This window comes from Staurois parvus, unplaced genomic scaffold (genome assembly GCF_062004578.1).
Source record: "Staurois parvus isolate SC_StPar_1 unplaced genomic scaffold, SC_StPar_1.0 ptg000191l, whole genome shotgun sequence".
NCBI classification, from domain to species: domain Eukaryota; kingdom Metazoa; phylum Chordata; class Amphibia; order Anura; family Ranidae; genus Staurois; species Staurois parvus.
The window spans coordinates 5,970,367-5,997,005 of NW_028317987.1; the positions used below are offsets into that span (position 1 = coordinate 5,970,367).

A 26,639-nucleotide genomic window follows, 5' to 3' on the forward strand; every position below is an offset into this window, starting at 1 on the left:
CACTTCACTACCTCTCTGCCTCGACCCTGTCCCATTCGGGTTGACGGTCATGAGGAGTATAAGGTAAGCCGGATCCTGGACTCTCGATTGGTACACGCACGATTACAGTTCCTGGTTCATTGGCGCGGTTATGGTCCCGAGGAGCATTCCTGGGTTCCTTCCGCAGATGTCCATGCTCCTGCCCTCCTCCGCGCTTTTCATACCCGCTTTCCTCAGAAACCTTTTGTTGAGCCGCGGAGAGGGAGGGGCCCTTGAGGAGGAGGTACTGTCAAGGTCCTACCTTTTCCCAGAGGTTATGTTACTCCATGTGCTGGCATCCATCTTGGATTTCTGCTGAGCATGGTGGGAATCTTTTATGCCTTCAGGTCTCTGAGGTCCATCCCCCAGAGGGGTGTGGCTGAGTACATATAAGCCTGTGATCCGCACATGCTCTTTGCACTTGTGTCTTGTGTCTTTGTCTTGCTACAGCTCTGTGTATACTCTCGTGACTCTTCTGGTATCTGACTCGGCTTGTGACTAAGACCATTCTCTGTGTTTTCCTTCGATCTGACCTTCCTGGGACTTAGACTCCGCGCCCTGAGGGACTTCGGTCTGTTGGTGGTGGTTGTCGTCAGCCAGTGCGTTACCCTGCCACTAGGCCTACCTGTCCGTTCCACAGCCCTGCCCTGACATCTGGACCAATCAGTGAGCAGTATGGGTGGAGGAATGGATTTAGTGTTCATGACCCACCTGTGCTGATCTCTGTAGGAGTGTCCTCCTCTATAATTAGCCTCATTATTCCATCCTCCTCCATAGACTGCTGATCATCCCTCACATACGCCTCTTCTTCTGCTTTAACCTCAAATTCTATATCGATTGGATCTCCACTCTAAATCAAGGAAATGATAGAAAATATCATCTGTAAAATTTAAGATTTATGATTGTGACATCACATAAAAAATCCACACTTTGTCTCCACAAGTTCATGTTCTAGATGCTCCATCCCACCAACCTTGTAATAGTGAGGGATGGTGTGACCTTCCTGTGTGGAATTCCGGGAATACAGAGGACGGGGACATCTCTCTGGTGGGTTCCTGTAGCTGGATGACTCCACCATGGTGTCCTGGTACAGATCTTTGTGTTCTTTTAGAAGCTCTGACTCCTCCATCCCCCCATCCTCATCCTCCTCCTCTTTTATCTCTTCTTTAACCTCAACTTTAGGATCTCTCAGGTTTCCACTCTGAATATATAATAAAAATGACATCAATGGTAACAATGCAGATAATGTACAGATCCTAATGATACTAGAAAGAAAATAATAACCAGATATCTTTCTAATCAAACTAATAAGACATATAATATAGACAAATTCATCGGCTGTAATAGGAAATATGTAGTCTATCTATTAGAATGCCCCAAACAGTAAGTGGGTCGTACCACGAGAAGGTTGAGTGACCGTCTCCGGAACACATTTATAATATTAAAAAAGGATATAAGGAGCATTCCCTCTCCTTACATTATAGGTGATATCAGAAGAGAGATCCCTCCTCACTTATGTTCATAGGGATAGATACTATCATCCCGCACTGGAGAGGGACATATAAGACTCGGGCAGTATCCCAACTGGAGACCAAACAAATTTACGAGTTAGGTACCCTGCACCCGGCAGGACTCAATATTGAGTTAGATGTTAATTGTTTTATCGACAATAGTTCATTTCATTTGAACATTCTTTAATGTGTACTTTTAGCATAAATATTTTAATTCTTGTGTATTATTCTTACAATACTGTTATATTCATATCATATGTGATTTCAGTCTTAGTACATTCGTTAACACTCATCGGATCTTTTGCCAAATCCTTCTGATGTCCATTTTTTGTTCTAAAAATTTTTTTTTATATAATTATTTATAATTTTACTATAATGGACACCAGTATATATTTTACTTATTTTATTATTTGAATACAAAAGGTGTTTTAATGGTATCATTATTTGACTTTATTATTTTTTTATTATGATTTCGCTGATATTCTTATACAATTTTTTTTCTTCTTTTACTTATTAATTATTAATATCCTTTATTGATATTAATATACAACAGTTGATCAATAATATTTAATGTAGAGCAATCACTTCCAACACTCATATAAGTGCTATACTTTTGACATCTGAAATGGTTTATCTAATCATATAAAGCATTAACACACCTGCATCACCAATATATTTCAATATATTAGGAGTTTTTATTATATTATACTCTTTTGACATTTAGAATTTAAGGTAATATACCGCATAAGCGAACAAATGTACATACTCTTTTTATCTATATAAAAAAAACCTCTAGTATAATGGCGCATCATCGCACGAGAGTAAACAATTTGTTTAGGCTTCAGCAAAATGGTGCCGGCTTGATACGCATGCGCCATTCTGCCTATTTAAAGCCTTATGTCACGTCATGGCGCCAATGGTATCTTCGTCTGATGATGTGCGTGCGCACGTAACGTGTAAGGAGGAACCAAGTCACGCCGTGATGTCACGCCATCGGAGCATCATGGAGCTCTGGTGGCCATCTTTATTTGGGGACGACACCCAGTACCAGTTCATTACCTCCAGAGAAGGAACCTCCAGTTAACCCTTGTGAGCTGCACCCACCTATCCCTTAAGGGGAACTCTGGACACCCCTGGATCATCAACATTTAAAGTCCCAGGACCCATCCACCTTGAGAGGAAGCCTTTTTCCACAACTGGCTCAGATGACTACCTTGATGACACCAGGATATAAGATATAACACGCACTAATATTGCGCATCTGGTGAGTGCGCATTTCTTCTGTTTTCACGAGCACAAGCACCAATTGAAGCTTTTGGGACTATATGGGCACTATCTAGTCACTGACACAAATTATTTGCCCCATATATTTATAATTGTATATTTTCAGTCACTGATACGAACTATATGTCATATTTATTTATTTAGTGTGAGCTCTGCACTTATATACTTTATGTTCATTTAAAGGTTTTATCTAGTTACCTTTGTGCTAATCTGATAACTAGTCTCCATTTGAATTTTTTTAAGTGCGTTCACATATATTGTTCATTTACATAAAATTTTATTATTTATTGTTTATTTTTACCTCCCTTTTATATGAATCATTATTTTAGCGCTGCACTATTTTATTTATTCTATTGTAAGGTTTATGTTGGTTACCTTGAGTGCTTAGCTGCTGACTGGATAGCACTCGCTTTGTACATTTTTTTCCAATGTACAGATCCTAATGATACTATCAGTGATTGTTCCTCATCTACCTGATGATGGTGAGGGATGGTGTGACCTTCCTGTGTGGAATCCCGGGAATACAGAGGACGGGGACATCTCTCTGGTGGGTTCCTGGTATTAAGTGGCTCCATCATATCCTTGTGTCCTTCTGAAAACTCCTCCATCACTCCATACTCCTCATCCTCCTCTTTATACTCTTCTTTAACATCAATATTATCATCCCCGAGGATTCCACTCTGAAAGATATAATAAAACATTCATTGTAACAAACATGCTGTGTATAAATCACAACTACCAATAATTGTCATCATCTACCTGATGATGGTGAGGGATGGTGTGACCTTCCTGTGTGGAATCCCGGGAATACAGAGGACGGGGACATCTCTCTGGGGGGTTCCCATGACTGGATCCATCTGTAGGAAACACACACACTGACTGAATCCATTGTTTCTATGTGTTTATCAGATGATGGGGGATCTAGGTGGATCCTCCGTACTGCTCTCTCCTTTACAATAAAGTCTCCTCTTACCCGGTGATGTGAGGGGCGGCTGATTGTCCATCATGACGTCCTTGTAGAGATCCTTGTGTCCTTCTAAATACTCCCACTCCTCCATGGAGAAATAAACAGTGACACCCTGACACCTTATAGGAACCTGACACACACAATGATACAGTCACCATCCAGACACATCCCTTGTCTGTTACTGGAGAATGTCCCAGAATTCCCGGCACCGCTCACCTCTCCTGTCAGCAGCTCAGTGATCTCTCTGGTGACTTCTAGAATCTTCTTCTTCTTTCTCTCTTCTATCAGGGAGGGAGGTGGAGGCAATGTGATGTCATATGATCTCCAGACTTCACAGGAGGAAAACTCTACATCTGAACACAAATAGTCACATCAAATGATATTCCCAGAATCCTCCTCACCTCTCCATTCAGGTCTCCATTTTATTAAAGCCCCACTTCAGGCTGAGGTATAAGGAATTCTGACATCATTACATAAAATGAAGGATCAACAGTTCTGCTTTGGTTGTGAGGATGTAAAGGGTCCGCCCACATCCTAAGAGCACTGAAAAAAGAAAAAAGAGCTGGATGGAGGGACATTGGGAGGAGGAGCTGTGAGGTCAGTGTGATGTCATAGCATTCTCTGAATCTGGATGAAAGGACATTGGGAGGAGGAGCTGTGAGATCAGTGTGATGTCATAGGATACTCTGACTCTGGTTGAAGGGACATTGGGGGGGGGGAGCTGTGAGGTCAGTGTGATGTCATAGGATTCTCTGACTCTGGATGGAGGGACATTGGGAGGAGGAGCTGTGAGGTCAGTGTGATGTCATTGGATACTCTGACTCTTGTTAGAAGGACATTGGGAGGAGGAGCTGTGGGGGCGCTCTGTGAGGTTTCTGTACATCTCTCCTGGGTGTGTCCCACCTCTCCAAACATCAAAGATGAACTTTGTCTTTGGGCTTTCCCAGGACACATCATATTTCTCAGATCTCCGTGTACTCCGGAGACTTTACTGATCACATTGTAGGATGAATATCTGAGACTGGGATCATTATGGAGAAATATGCTTTCATCACATTTACTGCAAATTACATTTTTCTCTCTTTCTTCCTATTTGAATCTTATGAAACAAAGACATAGATATTCCAATCCCCCTAAATATCCCCCCATCCCCCGCCACTAACTAAAGTCATAAAATCCATTAGTATAGACTGATGAGGTGAGAAGGTGAAACCTCTCCACAATGAGGAGAATGTTCCGGCCCCGGAAGTGGGGGAATGTTGTGCCCCTGAAGGGGTTAATCTGGGTTCCCACACTATATATGTGTGTATCATCATCTGCTGGAGATAAAAGATGTCACAGTGACTATGGAGGAAGGGGACGGACATGACTATGAAGGAAGAGGACAGACGTGACTATGGAGGAAGAGGACGGACATGACTATGAAGGAAGAGGACAGACGTGACTATGGAGGAAGAGGACGGACGTGACTATGGAGGAAGAGGACGGACGTGACTATGGAGGAAGAGGACGGACGTGACTATGAAGGAAGAGGACAGACGTGACTATGGAGGAAGAGGACGGACGTGACTATGGAGGAAGAGGACGGACGTGACTATGGAGGAAGAGGACGGATGTGACTATGGAGGAAGAGGACGGACATGACGGGGGTTACTGGGTGTAAATAGAACATAATATCTTATTACCTCCTCTGCTGCCACTTCCAGCAACGTCTCCTCTCTACTTCCTGCCTGTACCTGACATCACTTCCTGTCTGTACCTGACATCACTTCCTGTCTGTCTTCCATAGAGACTTCCTGTCTGGGTAGAAGTGAGATCCCCACCTTGTGGAGCTCAGAGGAACTGCAGCCCCGAGAAGCATCTGGTAGTGTGACCCCGGCCTTGTGCTGGGTGTGTCCGGACTGTGGATCCTTATAGAGGGGTCACCTCCACTCCCACCAAGGGGGACAGAAATATATGACTGCCTAGCCCAGCCTTTCTCAGCCAGGGGTCCTCCAAAGGTTTCTAGGGGCTCCTTCAGCAATGAACAATTCCTGTCTCTTAGTAACAAATGGCATCAATGATCTGTAAAATCCATTTCTTGGAATACATCACAGGACACGAAGCATCTTTATAAATCCTTCCTAACACTGTTATGCCCACCTACAGGTGATCGGACATTGGCAAACAATAGACAGGACGTCCCCTTGTAGAGCAGATCTCCGACATAGGAAAGGTTTGTAGCAAGCCATAGCCCATAACAGGAGGGGACGGATCTCTGGGATTCCTGAGGGACTCCAAGAAATGGATTTTACAGGTAAACCAAAAATGATCATTTTCTTTGTCACACATCACAGGACACAGAACATCTTTTACATTCCTTACTAACAGGGATGTCCCACCTAGAACATGAGGGGAGGACAACAAGCCAACAGGTCCCAAAAACAACCAGAAATAGGAAAGAACCTCATGCAGCAGCCTGCAAAAACCAATGTGTCCAAAGGGAAGAGTCCTTAGTGACTCCAACATCCACCTGGTAACATCATAAAGAGTGCACCGAAGACCAGGTAGAGGCTTCACCAACATGATACACTGAAGGTAGGTAGTGTCATCCCTTATAAAGGGGGAACCTGTCCTTTCATACTGGAAATTGGAGCAACAAGCCGACAAATTCAGGGAATAAACGTAGACATGGAAGCTGCGGAATCCTTCTATTCGGTCCTCAGGAGCCACAAAGAGAAATCCTGTTGCCAAATTGCGGCTGTCAACTACAGGTAACCTGATAGACAAACAAATACCCAACGTGATAAAAACCTATTCCCCCAGTTACTGAGCCTGAGGGCAAAGGGAGGTAATACGCTGTCCTGGCTGAGATGAGGGTAAAGGGAGGTAATACGCTGTCCCGGCTGAGATGAGGGTAAAGGGAGGTAATACGCTGTCCCGGCTGAGATGAGGGTAAAGGAAGGTAATACGCTGTCCCGGCTGAGGGTAAAGGAAGGTAATACGCTGTCCCGGCTGAGATGAGGGTAAAGGGAGGTAATACGCTGTCCCGGCTGAGATGAGGGTAAAGGGAGGTAATACGCTGTCCCGGCTGAGATGAGGGTAAAGGAAGGTAATACGCCGTCCCGGCTGAGATGAGGGTAAAGGAAGGTAATACGCTGTCCCGGCTGAGATGAGGGTAAAGGGAGGTAATACGCCGTCCCGGCTGAGATGAGGGTAAAGGAAGGTAATACGCTGTCCCGGCTGAGATGAGGGTAAAGGAAGGTAATACGCCGTCCCGGCTGAGATGAGGGTAAAGGGAGGTAATACGCTGTCCCGGCTGAGATGAGGGTAAAGGAAGGTAATACGCCGTCCCGGGAGAGATGAGGGTAAAGGAAGGTAATACGCTGTCCCAGCTGAGATGAGCGTAAAGGGAGGTAATACGCTGTCCCGGCTGAGATGAGGGTAAAGGAAGGTAATACGCTGTCCCGGCTGAGGGTAAAGGAAGGTAATACGCTGTCCCGGCTGAGATGAGGGTAAAGGGAGGTAATACGCTGTCCCGGCTGAGATGAGGGTAAAGGGAGGTAATACGCTGTCCCGGCTGAGATGAGGGTAAAGGAAGGTAATACGCCGTCCCGGCTGAGATGAGGGTAAAGGAAGGTAATACGCTGTCCCGGCTGAGATGAGGGTAAAGGGAGGTAATACGCCGTCCCGGCTGAGATGAGGGTAAAGGAAGGTAATACGCTGTCCCGGCTGAGATGAGGGTAAAGGAAGGTAATACGCCGTCCCGGCTGAGATGAGGGTAAAGGGAGGTAATACGCTGTCCCGGCTGAGATGAGGGTAAAGGAAGGTAATACGCCGTCCCGGGAGAGATGAGGGTAAAGGAAGGTAATACGCTGTCCCGGCTGAGACGAGGGTAAAGGAAGGTAATACGCTGTCCCGGCTGAGGGTAAAGGAAGGTAATACGCTGTCCCAGCTGAGATGAGCGTAAAGGGAGGTAATACGCTGTCCCGGCTGAGATGAGGGTAAAGGAAGGTAATACGCTGTCCCGGCTGAGATGAGGGTAAAGGAAGGTAATACACTGTCCCGGCTGAGATGAGGGTAAAGGGAGGTAATACACTGTCCTGGCTGAGATGAGGGTAAAGGAAGGTAATACACTGTCCCGGCTGAGATGAGGGTAAAGGGAGGTAATACACTGTCCTGGCTGAGATGGGGGTAAAGGGAGGTAATACGCTGTCCTGGCTGAGATGAGGGTAAAGGAAGGTAATACGCTGTCCCGGCTGAGATGAGGGTAAAGGAAGGTAATACGCCGTCCCGGCTGAGATGAGGGTAAAGGGAGGTAATACGCTGTCCCGGCTGAGATGAGGGTAAAGGAAGGTAATACGCCGTCCCGGGAGAGATGAGGGTAAAGGAAGGTAATACGCTGTCCCGGCTGAGACGAGGGTAAAGGAAGGTAATACGCTGTCCCGGCTGAGATGAGGGTAAAGGAAGGTAATACGCTGTCCTGGCTGAGATGAGGGTAAAGGAAGGTAATACGCTGTCCCAGCTGAGATGAGCGTAAAGGGAGGTAATACGCTGTCCCGGCTGAGATGAGGGTAAAGGAAGGTAATACGCTGTCCCGGCTGAGATGAGGGTAAAGGAAGGTAATACACTGTCCCGGCTGAGATGAGGGTAAAGGGAGGTAATACACTGTCCTGGCTGAGATGGGGGTAAAGGGAGGTAATACGCTGTCCTGGCTGAGATGAGGGTAAAGGAAGGTAATACGCTGTCCCGGCTGAGATGAGGGTAAAGGGAGGTAATACTCTGTCCCGGCTGAGATGAGGGTAAAGGAAGGTAATACGCTGTCCCGGCTGAGATGAGGGTAAAGGGAGGTAATACGCTGTCCCGGCTGAGATGAGGGTAAAGGGAGGTAATACGCCGTCCTGGCTGAGATGAGGGTAAAGGGAGGTAATACGCTGTCCCGGCTGAAATGAAAAGGTTGAAACCCCTTTAGGTTAAAAAAAATAATAAATAAAAAGCTAAGGTAAAAAAGCCATCTTTGTGAAAGAACAAAGGGAACAAAAGGAAGGTCCTGAATGGGCTGAAACAGAGAATTCTGTAAAAAACAGAAAGAGATCCCATAGAAACAATGACAGGCTGACCGGAGGAACAACATACATGACATCTAGTACCAACACATGCAACTAGAAAGTGTAATGCAATCAGCCCCTGAAAGAAGAGACTGCCAAGGCTGAAATCTGACTCTTGATTATACACAAGGCCAGGCACACATTCACCCCCCACCCCAAGAAGGAAACCAAGACACGGACCAAAACAAGGAGGAAACCTCTTAGGTCAGCAAAACACAAAATATGATTGTAAAGATCTGCGGGAAGTCTCCCTAATTTAGAATTCCTAGTCTTCAAAAGAGCAGAAACAACAAAAGGCCTAGATACTTCTGTCTCTCAAAACCCTTTTGGCTGCAATAGTCAATCCAGTATGCCCACTGACACCATAAGGCTGGAAAAATCAGGCTTTGTAACAGCAGGGTGTGACTATCTGGAGATTAAAGGACTTGTGTAAAATCAAAGAAAAAACATGAAGCATGAAGTAAGAAGGGGAAAGGTTCCAAAATTCTAAGGCCTGGTTCACACTGCAATGAACAGCTGCCGGAGGTCTTTACCGCTCAGCCTTTGGGCTGGGTACATTTCCCTTGCCGTACCATCTGGTAGCCTGGTGTATGAGGGATTCCTAGATCACAGGTGATGAGTGAAGACCATATAGTAAGAATCCAAATCCACGGCACCGCTCCCACCCTGCACCTCCTAATGGACCATCCAGGTGATAGCACTTGTACCCCGTCTCTTCTCCAACATGAAATTATGAATAGGAACAAAAAGATGAAGAGCTGCACTCTGCAATTAATAATTGTAATTATCTCCCTCTTAATATTTCTTTCTGCTCATGACGACATAACTCCATACACATGATCTCCTCCTGAAAAACCAAACTCCCAAAATATGTGTCACCCCAATGGGCTCACTCACATAGAGTAGGGTTGGGGCCACTCTATCCTTGTGAACGAGCCCATTGGGGTGACACACAGAATAAAATATGAAGAATGGGCTGATTACGAAGTGTGACTCTTCATCTTCTTGTAGACGGTATAGTCACAGATGAGAACACAGGAGACCAAGTCCATATCTCATGCTTCCTAATTTATAGAAATAATGATGTGGGCTCTAACCCTATCCAATCACCTCTGGGGGGTGTTCCCTCCTCAGCCCTGGGGTTGGTTCTGTCTTCTGAAGGTGCCATGGGCTACATGGAACCACCGTTTCTGGTGTCTGGGTGGCGATGTGATTTCCAACACCATTGCTTCAGCCTGATCACAACATATTCATTCACAGCATGGCTGTCATGAGCAGACCCCATAGAACCATGTTGGGGCCCCTCTGGGATTCTGTACTCCAGAAACATACCATTTTATATAAGAAGGACAATCCTTTGCAGCCAGTGAGGAGCCCAATGTGCACAAATCTCTTCTCCCCACTGGGGTCATATTCAGCACATCAAAATATTTCCTTTGAGGCTCAGTGAGGTGACAGATCATTCATCCGTATCTATGTCTACAGGGATGTCAGATCATTATTGCCATCTAGGTGTTCATTCCTCCAATCTTCACACTCCAGAGCCAACTATTCCGATTTTTATATTGGAACCATTTGTCTTCTACTGACCACTAAATGAAGAGAACACTGTATCTGTAATGGCATAAGGGTAAAGCGAGCGCTCATAGTTCAGCTGCTGGAACACTCTAAGGAATCACTGGACCTTTAAGCAAGAATAATAATATATAGTGCAGCGCTGGTGTATTAATTAAAAAAAGAACATGCTAAAATGAATACAAATAAAATAGTTCATAAAGTCCTTCCACAATTAAGTGACCATAGGTGTATGAAGGTCTTCCTCCTTATAAAGGTGACTGGTATCGGATAGAAAAAATGCGCACTCACCGACCGCACATTTTAAATGCGCCTTTGTGCACTCTTATGCAGATGACCAGCCAGACATGCAGATCCTAAGGACACATGGACCATCCCTCTCAAATACTGACATCGGCCTTGGGTGCAGTACCTCCAGGTATATAGAGCCCTTTCGTTCCAAAAGATAGGCAGGCAGGGGTCCCCCTCCTGGTTCCAGGTACCCCAGAAATGGTAGATGCAGATCGTCGGCGCCTGTAAACCACGTGACAGAGGGGCTCCCGTTGTGCTCTGTCACGTGGTTTACAGGCGCCGACGATCTGCATCTACCATTTCTGGGGTACCTGGAACCAGGAGGGGGACCCCTGCCTGCCTATCTTTTGGAACGAAAGGGCTCTATATACCTGGAGGTACTGCACCCAAGGCCGATGTCAGTATTTGAGAGGGATGGTCCATGTGTCCTTAGGATCTGCATGTCTGGCTGGTCATCTGCATAAGAGTGCACAAAGGCGCATTTAAAATGTGCGGTCGGTGAGTGCGCATTTTTTCTATCCGATACCAGTCACCTTTATAAGGAGGAAGACCTTCATACACCTATGGTCACTTAATTGTGGAAGGACTTTATGAACTATTTTATTTGTATTCATTTTAGCATGTTCTTTTTTTAATTAATACACCAGCGCTGCACTATATATTATTACTGTATCTGTAATACTGAACATTGAATTCCAGGAATATCTGTCATATCATGCCACCTTTACAGGGGATGTTACATCCCAACCATTGCTGGTGTCCTCCATGTCTATGGTCACCTTACAGAGAGTATCTGAGATATGTTCCAGAAGGTCCTACCAACATTCCATACCAGACCCTTATCTGAGCATGCAGGCCAGGCCATGAAACAGGTGGGGAGGGGGTGTATTTCCTGCCTCTTGAACCATACCAGGAGACATGACTTCAACATGGAGGGGTAACTTTCCGGGGGAGTGACAAGGACAAGGGTCTCTTCCTCTTACATATATCTGTATTTATTCACAAAAATGTAAATTGTAAGAAACAAAATTTAAAAAAATGTCCTATGCTGTACATCAATGTCAATCATGAAGTCTGATGCCCTTCAAAAGAAAAAAATCTGATCTAATATGAGGATCGGGGCCATTTCTCAACTGGAGTTCCTTGTATCCATATAACAGATGTGTGACAGGACTAAATCTGCAATTACATTTTACTGCAAAATCAAAGGGGCCAAAATTGTTCTCCCCCGAGCAGTCATATATTTCTGTCCCCCTTGGTGGGAGTGGAGGTGACCCCTCTATAAGGATCTACAGTCCATACACACCCAGCACAAGGCCGGGGTCACACTACCAGACCCTTCTTGGGGCTGCAGTTCCTCTGAGCTCCACAAGGTGGGGATCTCACTTCTACCCAGACAGGAAGTCTCTATGGAAGACAGAAAGGAAGTGATGTCAGGTGCAGACAGGAAGTAGATGGGAGATGTTGATGGAAGTGGCAGCAGAGGAGGTAATAAGATGTTATGTTCTATTTACACCCAATAACCCCCCGTTATGTCCGTCCTCTTCCTCCATAGTCATGTCCGTCCTCTTCCTCCATAGTCACTGTGACGTCTTTTATCTTCAGCAGATGATGATACACACATATATATATAACTATCCTACTAAGTGACATATTGGCATGGATGTCACTCCACTTCCTCAAACTCAATCTTTCCAAAACTGAGCTCTTAGTATTCCCCCCAGCCCGTGCCCCCTCCCCTAACTTCTCCATCAAGATCAATAATACAATCATCAGTCCCTCCCCTCATGCCAGGGTACTAGGTGTAATCCTAGACTCCCATCTGTCCTTTCAGTCCCAAATCCAATCACTGTCCTAATCTTGTAGACTTCACCTCCGCAACATCTCCAAGATACGCCCGTTCCTAACCTCGGAAACCACTAAGCAATTTATTCACTCCCTTGTTATATCTCGCCTTGACTATTGCAACTCCCTCCTCATTGGCTGACCTCATCGCAGGCTATCCCCTCTTCAGTCTATCATGAATGCTGCTGCCAGACTCATCCACCTTACTAACCATTCTGTATCTGCCAATCCCTCCACTGGCCTCCATTCAGTGTCTTCCACCCCTCTCTGCCAATCCCTCCACTGGTCTCCATCCCTCTCTGCCAATCCCTCCACTGGCCTCCATTCATTGTCCTCCACCCCTCTCTGCCAATCCCTCCACTGGCCTCCATTCAGTGTCCTCCTCCCCTCTCTGCCAATTCCTTCACTGGCCTCCATTCAGTGTCCTCCACCCCTCTCTGCCAATCCCTCCACTGGCCTCCATTCAGTGTCCTCCACCCCTCTCTGCCAATCCCTCCACTGGCCTCCATTCTGTGTCCTCCACCCCTCTCTGCCAATCCCTTCACTGGCCTCCATTCAGTGTCCTCCACCCCTCTCTGCCAATCCATCCACTGGCTTCCCATTGCCCAACAGAAAAAATTCAAAACATTAACAATAACATATAAAGCCATTTATAACTCTCTTGTCTCTAAATATCACCCAAACCGTACTCTCTGCTTCTCACAAGACCTTCTACTCTCTAGCTCCCAGTCCATCCCCCACAGTTACTACCTATTGTACCACTAGCCCCTCCCTCCTAGATTGTAAGCTCCCAGGATCAGAGCCCTCCTAAGCCTCTTGTATTGAACTGTATTGTTGCTGTATTGTCTCCCGTTATATTGTAAAACTGTTGGCGCCATAAATCCTGTATAATAATAATAATATATAGTGTGGGAACCCAGATGAACCCCTTCAGGGGGAGGAGTTGATGATAATATATTTGCTCCCAAAGCTGGCCTACATGGTTCAGTTTTATCGTTCAGCCAGCGGGATGACCATAAAAACTGAAGTGATTCCCCCATCCACACATTGGAGGTGGATGGGGGAATCCTCCCCACTGCACTCTTGTATTCTGACAATGGGGGGACTCCTCCGCTCTCAGAATACACAGATCAGCACTGAAGCTATTGGCTGCAGCCGCTGGGGGAGTGGCTTTTATCCGGCAGTGGCCACACATGGATGGAAATGTGAGCGATCCCTGCTGAACCAGCTGAATTTCCATGGATCTATGGTCACCTTCAGTGACTTCCTCCCTTCCCCCTCATCTCCTTCATGATGGAAGTCATGCTGAGATCATCTCCCATTGGCTGAGCAATATTCTCATTTGTCTCTCAGCTCCTTTTTGCTATTCCTCGTCCTGCCTGTTGTTTCCTTGGATTGATTTTCTGTGTAGTGACCCCTCTGGTGTGCACACCGACTACTAGTGTCATGAACTGCCCTATTGCACGTCGAGACTACCCTTACTTGAACCGCCCCGTGGTGTGCCCAGAGTATAGCTACCTGTGATGCCCCTGAGTGCTTGAGCCATCGCTACCCGTTGAGTCTCCGTGAGCCCGATGTCCCTAGAAAGCTGGGTGGGAGCTGTGCTAGGCCAAACTCCACAACTAGAGTCCCGATGAGTCCCCGTGAGCCCAATGTCCCTAAAAAGCTGGGTGGGAGCTGTGCTAGGCCAGATTCCACAGCTAGAGTCCCGTTGAGTCCCCGTGAGCCCGATGTCCCTAGAAAGCTGGGTGGGTGCTGTGCTAGGCCAGATTCCACAGCTGGAATCCCATTGAGTCCCCGTGAGCTGTTGTCCCTAGTACGTTGTGTAGGAGCTGTGTTGAGGCCAAATGCCACAGCCAAGTTCCCGTTGAGTCCCTGTGAGCCCGCTTACCGTGGGTGTCCCTATGAGCCACATGTTGCGGAGTGCCATGAACTGTCCGGATTGAGTGTCTTTCAGAGTTCAGTAAAGTTTTTGTGTGTTCCCCGTCTTCTTTGTGTGTTCTGTCCTGCCTACGCTTCCGTCACAAGGAGCTCTGGAGACAATTGTCTGCTATTTACACTCCGTTCCTCCGCACGTCACCTGATCACATGACAGCTTACTTCCACAGATTCCGGACAGATTTCTGGATGGTAAAGGTCAAAGTTCACTCTTCAGTTTAGGAGAGGTAGGACGCACCCAGGAACAAGGATTTGGTTTGCATGAGAGCCTCATATAGAGGACCCCTCAAATCTCCCCATCCAAATGTCCCTCCATCCGGAGTCAGAGAATCCCATAACATCACACTGACCTCAAAGCTCCTCCCAATGTCCCTCCATCCGGAGTCAGAGAATCCTATGACATCACACTGACCTCACAGCTCCTCCTCCCAATGTCCCTCCATCCAGAGTCAGAGAATCCTATGACATCACACTGACCTCACAGCTCCTCCTCCCAATGTCCCTCCATCCAGAGTCAGAGAATCCTATGACATCACACTGACCTCACAGCTCCTCCTCCCAATGTCCCTCCATCCAGAGTCAGAGAATCCTATGACATCACACTGACCTCACAGCTCCTCCCCCCCAATGTCCCTCCATCCAGAGTCAGATAATCCTATGACATCATACTTACCTCACAGCTCCTCCTCCCAAAGTCCCTCCATCTGGCTTTTTAAGTGTTCTTGCAGGGCGACCACTTCCTGTTATCTCACATATATATTCTTATTATTATAGCCAAATTTACCCCCCTAACTCCTCCCACAGTTGTTACACTATATAGACAGTAATATACCGAACGTGCGGATTGTTCCCGATTGGTGTGCTATTACTTTGTGGAACGTTTTGCCGAACGGTTCACAAAATATCGCCGTATTTGTGGTGAAATTGGTCCCATAGGAATGAATGGCGGAATGTTCAAAACTAGAGTGGGAGCTGAAAATTCAGGACATGATTTTTCACAGTTACTCCAGCCATTCCAACCACACAACAGTTACTCCGCCCACTCCACCCAGTTACTCCACCCCCTCTAGTTGGCAAGAACACTTCACACAATTTCCCCAGAAATTGTAGCTTTTCTAGTTTTTTTATGCTCTTAGGATGTCAGCAGGTACTTGTTATTCTCACTAACACAGTGGAACTGTTTGTCCTGTTATATGTAATGACATCAGAATTGCTTACACCAAGCTTTATCTTGAGTTATGTGGGGGTCCTGTGGGGGGGGAATTATACCTCAGCCTGAAGTGGGGCTTTAATAAAATGGAGACCTGAATGGAGAGGTGAGGAGGATTCTGGGAATATCATTTGATGTGACTATTTGTGTTCAGATGTAGAGTTTTCCTCCTGTGAAGTCTGGAGATCATATGACATCACATTGCCTCCACCTCCCTCCCTGATAGAAGAGAGAAAGAAGAAGAAGATTCTAGAAGTCACCAGAGAGATCACTGAGCTGCTGACAGGAGAGGTGAGCGGTGCCGGGAATTCTGGGACATTCTCCAGTAACAGACAAGGGATGTGTCTGGATGGTGACTGTATCATTGTGTGTGTCAGGTTCCTATAAGGTGTCAGGGTGTCACTGTCTATTTCTCCATGGAGGAGTGGGAGTATTTAGAAGGACACAAGGATCTCTACAAGGACGTCATGATGGACAATCAGCCGCCCCTCACATCACCGGGTAAGAGGAGACTTTATTGTAAAGGAGAGAGCAGTACGGAGGATCCACCTAGATCCCCCATCATCTGATAAACACATAGAAACAATGGATTCAGTCAGTGTGTGTGTTTCCTACAGATGGATCCAGTCATGGGAACCCACCAGAGAGATGTCCCCGTCCTCTGTATTCCCGGGATTCCACACAGGAAGGTCACACCATCCCTCACCATCATCAGGTAGATGATGACAATTATTGGTAGTTGTGATTTATACACAGCATGTTTGTTACAATGAATGTTTTATTATATCTTTCAGAGTGGAATCCTCGGGGATGATAATATTGATGTTAAAGAAGAGTATAAAGAGGAGGATGAGGAGTATGGAGTGATGGAGGAGTTTTCAGAAGGACACAAGGATATGATGGAGCCACCAAATACCAGGAACCCACCAGAGAGATGTCCCCGTCCTCTGTATTCCCGGGATTCCACACAGGAAGGTCACACCATCCCTCACCATCATCAGGTAGATGAGGAACAATCACTGATAGTATCATTAGGATCTGTACATTATCTGCATTGTTACCATTGATGTCATTTTATTATATATTCAGAGTGGAAACCTGAGAGATCCTAAAGTTGAGGTTAAAGAAGAGATAAAGGAGGATGAGGATGGGGTGATGGAGGAGTCAGAGATTGCAGAAGAACACAAAGATCTGTACCAGGACACCATGGTGGAGTCATCCAGCTACAGGAACCCACCAGAGAGATGTCCCCGTCCTCTGTATTCCTGGGATTCCACACAGGAAGATCACACCATCCCTCACTATTACAAGGTTGGTGGGATGGAGCATCTAGAACATGGATTCATAGAGACAATGTGTGGAGTTCTTTTATGTGACTTTATATCTTACAGATGACATTTTCTCTCATTTCCTTGATTTAGAGTGGAGATCCAATCGATATAGAATTTGAGGTGAAAGCAGAAGAAGAAGAGGCGTATGTGAGGGATGATCAGCAGTCTATGGAGGAGGATGGAATAACGGGGACATTTATAGAGGAGGACACTCCTACAGAGATCAGCACAGGTGGGTCATGAACACTAAATCCATTCCTCCACCCATACTGCTCACTGATTGGTCCAGAGTAGGGCGGGGACTGGGTGATATCAGCCTGTAATCCCCTGGTCACTTTCCTGAGCTGTGTTCCCCGTCCTGTATTCCTGGATTTCTCTCGGATAATCTTCCTTCTCTGTGCTGCAGACACAATTTATGTATCTAGACTGGATTTATGGAGGTTCTGGGGTTCAGCTGGCAGAAAAATGTTGATTTTTCCTATAAGCATTGCATAATGTAGGCACCCAGGACATGTGACTGGGGTCTCCTGCCTTGTGCCTGACTCCTCCAGGGGACCTTCTCTGTTATCTGCTGGCTGTGCCGGGTGGAGGGATATGTCTGTAGTGTCTCAGCCCCAAGTCACTGAGTGCAGTCTCAGGAGATGGGAGGCAGCGGTGTGGGACCTACATAGTTACATAGTTAGTCTGGCTGAAAAAAGACATCCATCTAGTTGTACCAATAAAAATAAAAGTAATAATCCGACACCCACAGCTGATCCACCAGAAGGCAAAAACCCAGCAAAGCACGATCCAATCTGCTCCTGCAGGGGAAAAAATTCCTTCCTGACCCCCTGAGAGGCAATCGGATATTCCCTGGATCAACTTTCCCTATAAATGTTACATCCAGTTATATTCTGTGTATCCAAGAAAGAATCCAGGACTTTCCTACAGCAACCCCCCCTTATGTATTATACATGGAGATCATATCCCCCCTTATGTATTATACATGGAGATCATATCCCCCCCTTATGTATTATACATGGAGATCATATCCCCCCTTATGTATTATACATGGAGATCATATCCCCCTTATGTATTATACATGGAGATCATATCCCCCCTTATGTATTATACATGGAGATCATATCCCCCCTTATGTATTATACATGGAGATCATATCCCCCCCTTATGTATTATACATGGAGATCATATCCCCTCTTATGTATTATACATGGAGATCATATCCCCCCTTATGTATTATACATGGAGATCATATCCCCCCTTATGTATTATACATGGAGATCATATCCCCCCTTATGTATTATACATGGAGATCATATCCCCCCTTATGTATTATACATGGAGATCATATCCCCCCCTTATGTATTATACATGGAGATCATATCCCCCCCTTATGTATTATACATGGAGATCATATCCCCCCCTTATGTATTATACATGGAGATCATATCCCCTCTTATGTATTATACATGGAGATCATATCCCCCCCTTATGTATTATACATGGTGATCATATCCCCCCCTTATGTATTATACATGGAGATCATATCCCCCTTATGTATTATACATGGAGATCATATCCCCCCCTTATGTATTATACATGGAGATCATATCCCCCTTATGTATTATACATGGAGATCATATCCCCCCTTATGTATTATACATGGAGATCATATCCCCCCTTATGTATTATACATGGAGATCATATCCCCCCTTATGTATTATACATGGAGATCATATCCCCCCTTATGTATTATACATGGAGATCATATCCCCCCTTATGTATTATACATGGAGCTGATATCCCCCCTTATGTATTATACATGGAGATCATATCCCCCTTATGTATTATACATGGAGATCATATCCCCCCCTTATGTATTATACATGGAGATCATATCCCCCCCTTATGTATTATACATGGAGATCATATCCCCCCCTTATGTATTATACATGGAGATCATATCCCCCCCTTATGTATTATACATGGAGATCATATCCCCCTTATGTATTATACATGGAGATCATATCCCCCTCTTATGTATTATACATGGAGATCATATCCCCCCTTATGTATTATACATGGAGATCATATCCCCCCTTATGTATTATACATGGAGATCATATCCCCCCTTATGTATAATACATGGAGATCATATCCCCCCTTATGTATTATACATGGAGATCATATCCCCCCCTTATGTATTATACATGGAGATCATATCCCCCCCTTATGTATTATACATGGAGATCATATCCCCCCTTATGTATTATACATGGAGATCATGTCCCCCCTTATGTATTATACATGGAGATCATATCCCCCCCTTATGTATTATACATGGAGATCATATCCCCCTTATGTATTATACATGGAGATCATATCCCCCTTATGTATTATATATGGAGATCATATCCCCCCTTATGTATTATACATGGAGATCATATCCCCCCCTTATGTATTATACATGGAGATCATATCCCCCCTTATGTATTATACATGGAGATCATATCCCCCCTTATGTATTATACATGTTGATCATATCCCCCCTTATGTATTATACATGGAGATCATATCACCCTTATGTATTATACATGGAGATCATATCCCCCTTATGTATTATACATGGAGATCATATCCCCCCTTATGTATTATACTTGGTGATCATATCCCCCCTTATGTATTATACATGGAGATCATATCCCCCCTTATGTATTATACATGGAGATCATATCCCCCCTTATGTATTATACATGGAGATCATATCCCCCCTTATGTATTATACATGGAGATCATATCCCCCCCTTATGTATTATACATGGAGATCATATCCCACCTTATGTATTATACATGGAGATCATATCCCCCCTTATGTATTATACATGGAGATCATATCCCCCCCTTATGTATTATACATGGAGATCATATCCCCCCCTTATGTATTATACATGGAGATCATAACCTCCCCTTATGTATTATACATGGAGATCATATCCCCCCCTTATGTATTATACATGGAGATCATATCCCCCCTTATGTATTATACATGGAGATCATATCCCCCCTTATGTATTATACATGGAGATCATATCCCCCCTTATGTATTATACATGAAGATCATATCCCCCCTTATGTATTATACATGGAGATCATATCCCCCCTTATGTATTATACATGGAAATCATATCCCCCCTTATGTATTATACATGGAGATCATATCCCCCCTTATGTATGTATTATACATGGAGATCATACCCCACCTTATGTATTATACATGGAGATCATATCCCCCCCCTTATGTATTATACATGGAGATCATATCCCCCCTTATGTATTATACATGGAGATCATATCCCCCCCTTATGTATTATACATGGTGATCATATCCCCCCTTAATCTCCTCTTCTCAGTAGAGAATACATTCAGTTCCTCTAATCTTTCCTCATAGCTGATCTCCTCCATGCCTTGTATCAGTTTGGTTGCCCTTCTCTGTACTTCCTCCAGTTCCCCAATGTTCTTTTTGTGAATTAGAGCCCAAAACTGAACTGCATATTCCAGATGAGGTATTACTAATGATTTGTACCGGGGGGGGGGGGGTGATATCTCTGTTTCTGGAGTCTCTACCTCTTCTAATACAAGAGAGGATTTTGCTCACTTTAGAACACGCAGCTTTTCATTGCTGCCATTATTAGGCTGGTAATTTACCAGAACCCCAGATCCTTCTCCACCATTGTCCCCCCAAATCCTTCACCATTGTCCCCCCAAATCCTTCTCCACCATTGACCCCCCCAGACCCTTCTCCACCATTGACCCCCCCAGTTGTACCCCCCTAGTATGTATGATGCATGCATATTCTTAGCCCCCCAAGTGCAGAACCTTACATTTATCACCATTAGCCCTCATTGGCCCATAGTCCCCCCAATTACACAGAGCATTGAGGTCGGCTTGTAAGTTGGAGACATCCTGTAAGGACGTTATTCCCCGGCACAGCTTGGTGTCATCTGCAAAGACTGGAATGGGGTTTATAATCTCACACCCCATATTGTTTATATATATTAATAAGTAAGGGTCCCAACACTGAACCCTGGGGTACCCCACTAATAACACTGACCCTGGGGTACACCACTAATAACACTGAACCTTGGGGTACCCCACTAATAACACTGAACCTTGGGGTACCCCACTAATCACACTGAACCTTGGGGTACCCCACTAATAACACTGAACCCTGGGGTACCCCACTAATAATACTGAACCTTGGGGTACCCCACTAATAACACTGAACCTTGGGGTACCCCACTAATCACACTGAACCTTGGGGTACCCCACTAATAACACTGAACCCTGGGGTACCCCACTAATAACACTGAACCCTGGGGTACACCACTAATAACACTGAACCTTGGGGTACCCCACTAATAACACTGAACCCTGGGGTACCCCACTAATAACACTGAACCTTGGGGTACCCCACTAATGACACTGACCCCCTGGGGTACCCCACTAATCACACTGAACCTTGGGGTACCCCACTAATAACACTGAACCTTGGGGTACACCACTAATAACACTGAACCCTTGGGGTACCCCACTAATAACACTGAACCCTGGGGTACCCCACTAATAACACTGAACCTTGGGGTACCCCACTAATGACACTGACCCTTGGGGTACCCCACTAATAACACTGAACCCTGGGGTACCCCACTAATATCACTGAACCTTGGGGTACCCCACTAATATCACTGAACCTTGGGGTACCCCACTAATAACACTGAAGGTTGGGGTACCCCACTAATAACACTGAACCTTGGGGTACCCCACTAATCAAACTGAACCTTGGGGTACCCCACTAATAACACTGAACCTTGGGGTACCCCACTAATAACACTGAACCCTGGGGTACACCACTAATAACACTGAACCTTGGGGTACCCCACTAATAACACTGAACCCTGGGGTACCCCACTAATAACACTGAACCTTGGGGTACCCCACTAATGACACTGACCCCCTGGGGTACCCCACTAATCACACTGAACCTTGGGGTACCCCACTAATAACACTGAACCCTTGGGGTACACCACTAATAACACTGAACCCTTGGGGTACACCACTAATAACACTGAACCCTTGGGGTACCCCACTAATAACACTGAACCCTGGGGTACCCCACTAATGACACTGACCCTTGGGGTACCCCACTAATAACACTGAACCCTGGGGTACCCCACTAATATCACTGAACCTTGGGGTACCCCACTAATAAAACTGAACCTTGGGGTACCCCACTAATAACACTGAAGGTTGGGGTACCCCACTAATAACACTGAACCTTGGGGTACACCACTGACACCCCCAGACCATTCAGAGTATGAATCATTAACCACTACTCTCTGAATACGATCTTTTAGCCAGTTTTCTATCCATTTACATTCAGATTTTTCCATCCCCATAGACTTTACCTTACACATTAGCCGTGTGTGGGTAACTGTGTCCAAGTATACCACGTCCACCACCACCCCTCTGTCCAAGTATACCACGTCCACCGCCACCCCTCTGTCCAAGTGTACCACGTCCACCGCCACCCCTCTGTCCAAGTATACCACGTCCACCGCCACCCCTCTGTCCAAAGATACCACGTCCACCGCCACCCCTCTGTCCAAGTATACCACATCCACAGCCACCCCTCTGTCCAAGGATACCACGTCCACCGCCACCCCTCTCTCCATGTATACCACATCCACCGCCACCCCTCTCTCCAAGTATACCACGTCCACCGCCACCCCTCTGTCCAAGTATACCACATCCAGCGCCACCTCTCTGTCCAAGTATACCACGTCCCCCACCACCGCTCTGTCCAAGTATACCACGTCCACCGCCACCCCTCTGTCCAAGTATACCACGTCCAACGCCACCCTTCTGGCCAAGGATTTGTTAATCTCCAATCTAACCTGTTTCATGATGGTTTAATCCCAGCTCACCTCTACATGTTGTCTACAGTACAAATTTAAGCTTCCACTGATTACAGAATACTAATACTGAGAGTCCTGACCCTTATACTATATAACTTGTACATTACATACTCCTGACCCCTGCACTATATACTCTATGTTGTACGTTCCATACTCCTGACCCCTGCACTATATACTCTATGTTGTACATTACATACTCCTGACCCCTGCACTATATACTCTATGTTGTACATTACGTACTCCTGACCCCTGCACTATATACTCTGTGTTGTACATTACATACTCCTGACCCCTACACTATATACTCTTATGTTGTACATTACGTACTCCTGACTTCTGCACTATATACTCTGTTGTACATTACATACTCCTGACCCCTGCACTATATACTCTATGTTGTACATTACATACTCCTGACCCCTGCACTATATACTCTATGTTGTACATTACGTACTCCTGACCCCTGCACTATATACTCTGTGTTGTACATTACACACTCCTGACCCCTGCACTATATACTCTGTGTTGTACATTACACACTCCTGACCCCTGCACTATATACTCTGTGTTGTACATTACACACTCCTGACCCCTGCACTATATACTCTGTGTTGTACATTACACACTCCTGACCCCTGCACTATATACTCTGTGTTGTACATTACATCCTCCTGACCCCTGCACTATATACTCTATGTTGTACATTACATAGTCCTGACCCCTGCACTATATACTCTATGTTGTACATTACATACTCCTGACCCCTGCACTATATACTCTATGTTGTACATTATATACTCCTGACCCCTGCACTATATACTCTGTTGTACATTACATGCTCCTGACCCCTGCACTATATACTCTATGTTGTACATTATATCCTCCTGACCCCTGCACTATATACTCTGTTGTACATTACATACTCCTGACCCCTGCACTATATACTCTGTTGTACATTACATACTCCTGACCCCTGCACTATATACTCTATGTTGTACATTACCTACTCCTGACCCCTGCACTATATACTCTATGTTGTACATTACATACTCCTGACCCCTGCACTATATACTCTATGTTGTACATTACATACTCCTGACCCCTGCACTATATACTCTGTTGTACATTACATACTCCTGACCCCTGCACTATATACTCTATGTTGTACATTACATCCTCCTGACCCCTGCACTATATACTCTGTTGTACATTACATACTCCTGACCCCTGCACTATATACTCTATGTTGTACATTACATACTCCTGACCCCTGCACTATATACTCTATGTTGTACATTACATACTCCTGACCCCTGCACTATATACTCTGTTGTACATTACATACTCCTGACCCCTGCACTATATACTCCATGTTGTACATTACATACTCCTGACCCCTGCACTATATACTCTATGTTGTACATTACATACTCCTGACCCCTGCACTATATACTCTATGTTGTACATTACATACTCCTGACCCCTGCACTATATACTCTGTTGTACATTACATACTCCTGACCCCTGCACTATATACTCTATGTTGTACATTACATCCTCCTGACCCCTGCACTATATACTCTGTTGTACATTACATACTCCTGACCCCTGCACTATATACTCTATGTTGTACATTACATACTCCTGACCCCTGCACTATATACTCTATGTTGTACATTACATACTCCTGACCCCTGCACTATATACTCTGTTGTACATTACATACTCCTGACCCCTGCACTATATACTCCATGTTGTACATTACATACTCCTGACCCCTGCACTATATACTCTATGTTGTACATTACATACTCCTGACCCCTGCACTATATACTCTATGTTGTACATTACATTCTCCTGACTTCTGCTCTCCCCCCACTGCTATATATACACATAATATGGATTTTCTTTTGTTCCCCCCATTTCCTCCCAGCTGGACATTTTATATCGGATGATGTGATTGGAGCACAGACTTTTACATGGTGATAATAATGTGATAACATCCACCAACTTTGGACCCTTAAACAGAAAGTGATAATGAGGGAGGAGTCAATACCCCAATGATGGTGGTCTTCAGGATCAGTCCAGTCTTCATCTTGGTTGTTCTCCCCCCATCCTCACTCTCTGACCTCTGGTGGGGCTCAGCCCCGCTGTTCTTCATGACTAAATCATGGACTAAATAAGGAAGTGCAGTACTTCTTGTGTTGGGAAGATGGCGATGAGTGATAGAGGGGGTGGGGACCCTCGTCCTATAATCCCCTCATCACTGTCCCTCCTATAAAAGACAGTTCTGGTTGTTTCCTCACTCTCTGACTAAGGTCCATGAATAAAGAAATGACCTGGTAGGAGATCAGAGGAGCCATTTCCTAGTTCCCTTGAGGGTGGAATTGTAAGCTCCTCAGAGACCAAGCTGCCTGATGTGGGCGGAGTCCTGGTTTGGGGGAACCAATCAGCTCCTGTCTAGTAATCCTCTGTCTTTGTATTTTAGTCCATGGCCGGGAGATGAGGAAAATCTCAGAGGATTGTCTCACTTTGTCTCCAGACTGGAAAGTAGAAGATGAGGACATCACACAGTATAGTCCAGGAGAAAACCCGGCTCCCTCCAATGTCCATCCGGCACCACCCAGTGTAGATGGACCATCGGATTCCTCGTATCCTGAGGAACCTCAGACTGTGCGGGACCAGGCCGGCCTTCCAACAGGGAAGAGGTTCTCCTGTACTGAGTGCGGGAAGAGATTCCGTTATAAATCCAGACTTAATAGGCATAAAAGATGTCACACAGGGGAGAAGCCGTATTCCTGTCCTGAGTGCGGGAAATGTTTTTCAAGGAAGTCTACTCTTTACACACATCAGAGATCTCACACGGGGGAGAAGCCGTATTCTTGTCTTGAGTGCTGGAAATGTTTTTCAGAGATGTCTATACTTCATAAACATCAGAGATCTCACATGGGGGAGAAGCCGTATTCCTGTCCTGAGTGCGGGAAATGTTTTTCAAAGAAGTCTAATCTTTACACACATCAGAGATCTCACACGGGAGAGAAGCCATATTCCTGTCCTGAGTGTGGGAAATGTTTTTCAAAGAAGTCTAATCTTTACACACATCAGAGATCTCACACGGGGAAGAAGCCGTATTCTTGTCCTGAGTGTGGGAAATGTTTTTCAGTGAAGTCCAATCTTTACAGACATCAGAGATCTCACACGGGAGAGAAGCCATATTCCTGTCCTGCGTGTGGGAAATGTTTTTCAAGGAAGTCCCATCTTTACACACATCAGAGATCTCACACGGGGGAGAAGCCGTATTCTTGTCTTGAGTGCAGGAAATGTTTTTCAGATAAGTCCATTCTTCAAACACATCAGAGATCTCACACAGGGGAGAAGCCGTATTCTTGTCCTGAGTGCGGGAAATGTTTTTCAAGGAAGTCCCATCTTTACACACATCAGAGATCTCACACGGGGGAGAAGCCGTATTCCTGTCTTGAGTGCAGGAAATGTTTTTCAGATAAGTCCAGTCTTCACAGACATCAGAGACTTCACACGGGGGTGAAGCCACTTTCCTGTCCTGAGTGAGGGAAATGTTCCTCACTGAAGTCCTGTCTTCCTGTACATC

The 26,639-nt window shown here is 45.4% G+C and overlaps 1 protein-coding gene across 1 annotated transcript in view; it reads right to left on the reverse strand.

Annotated features, from left to right (window-relative positions):
- LOC149461922 (uncharacterized) overlaps window positions 1-26,639 on the reverse strand; it is a 117,456-nt gene that overhangs the window by 8,317 nt on the left and 82,500 nt on the right. Inside the window, exon 5 of the mRNA XM_089677752.1 lies at window positions 6,340-6,538. Coding sequence (XP_089533878.1) covers window positions 6,340-6,538 — 199 coding nt within the window. The remainder of the gene's footprint in view (window positions 1-6,339; window positions 6,539-26,639) is intronic.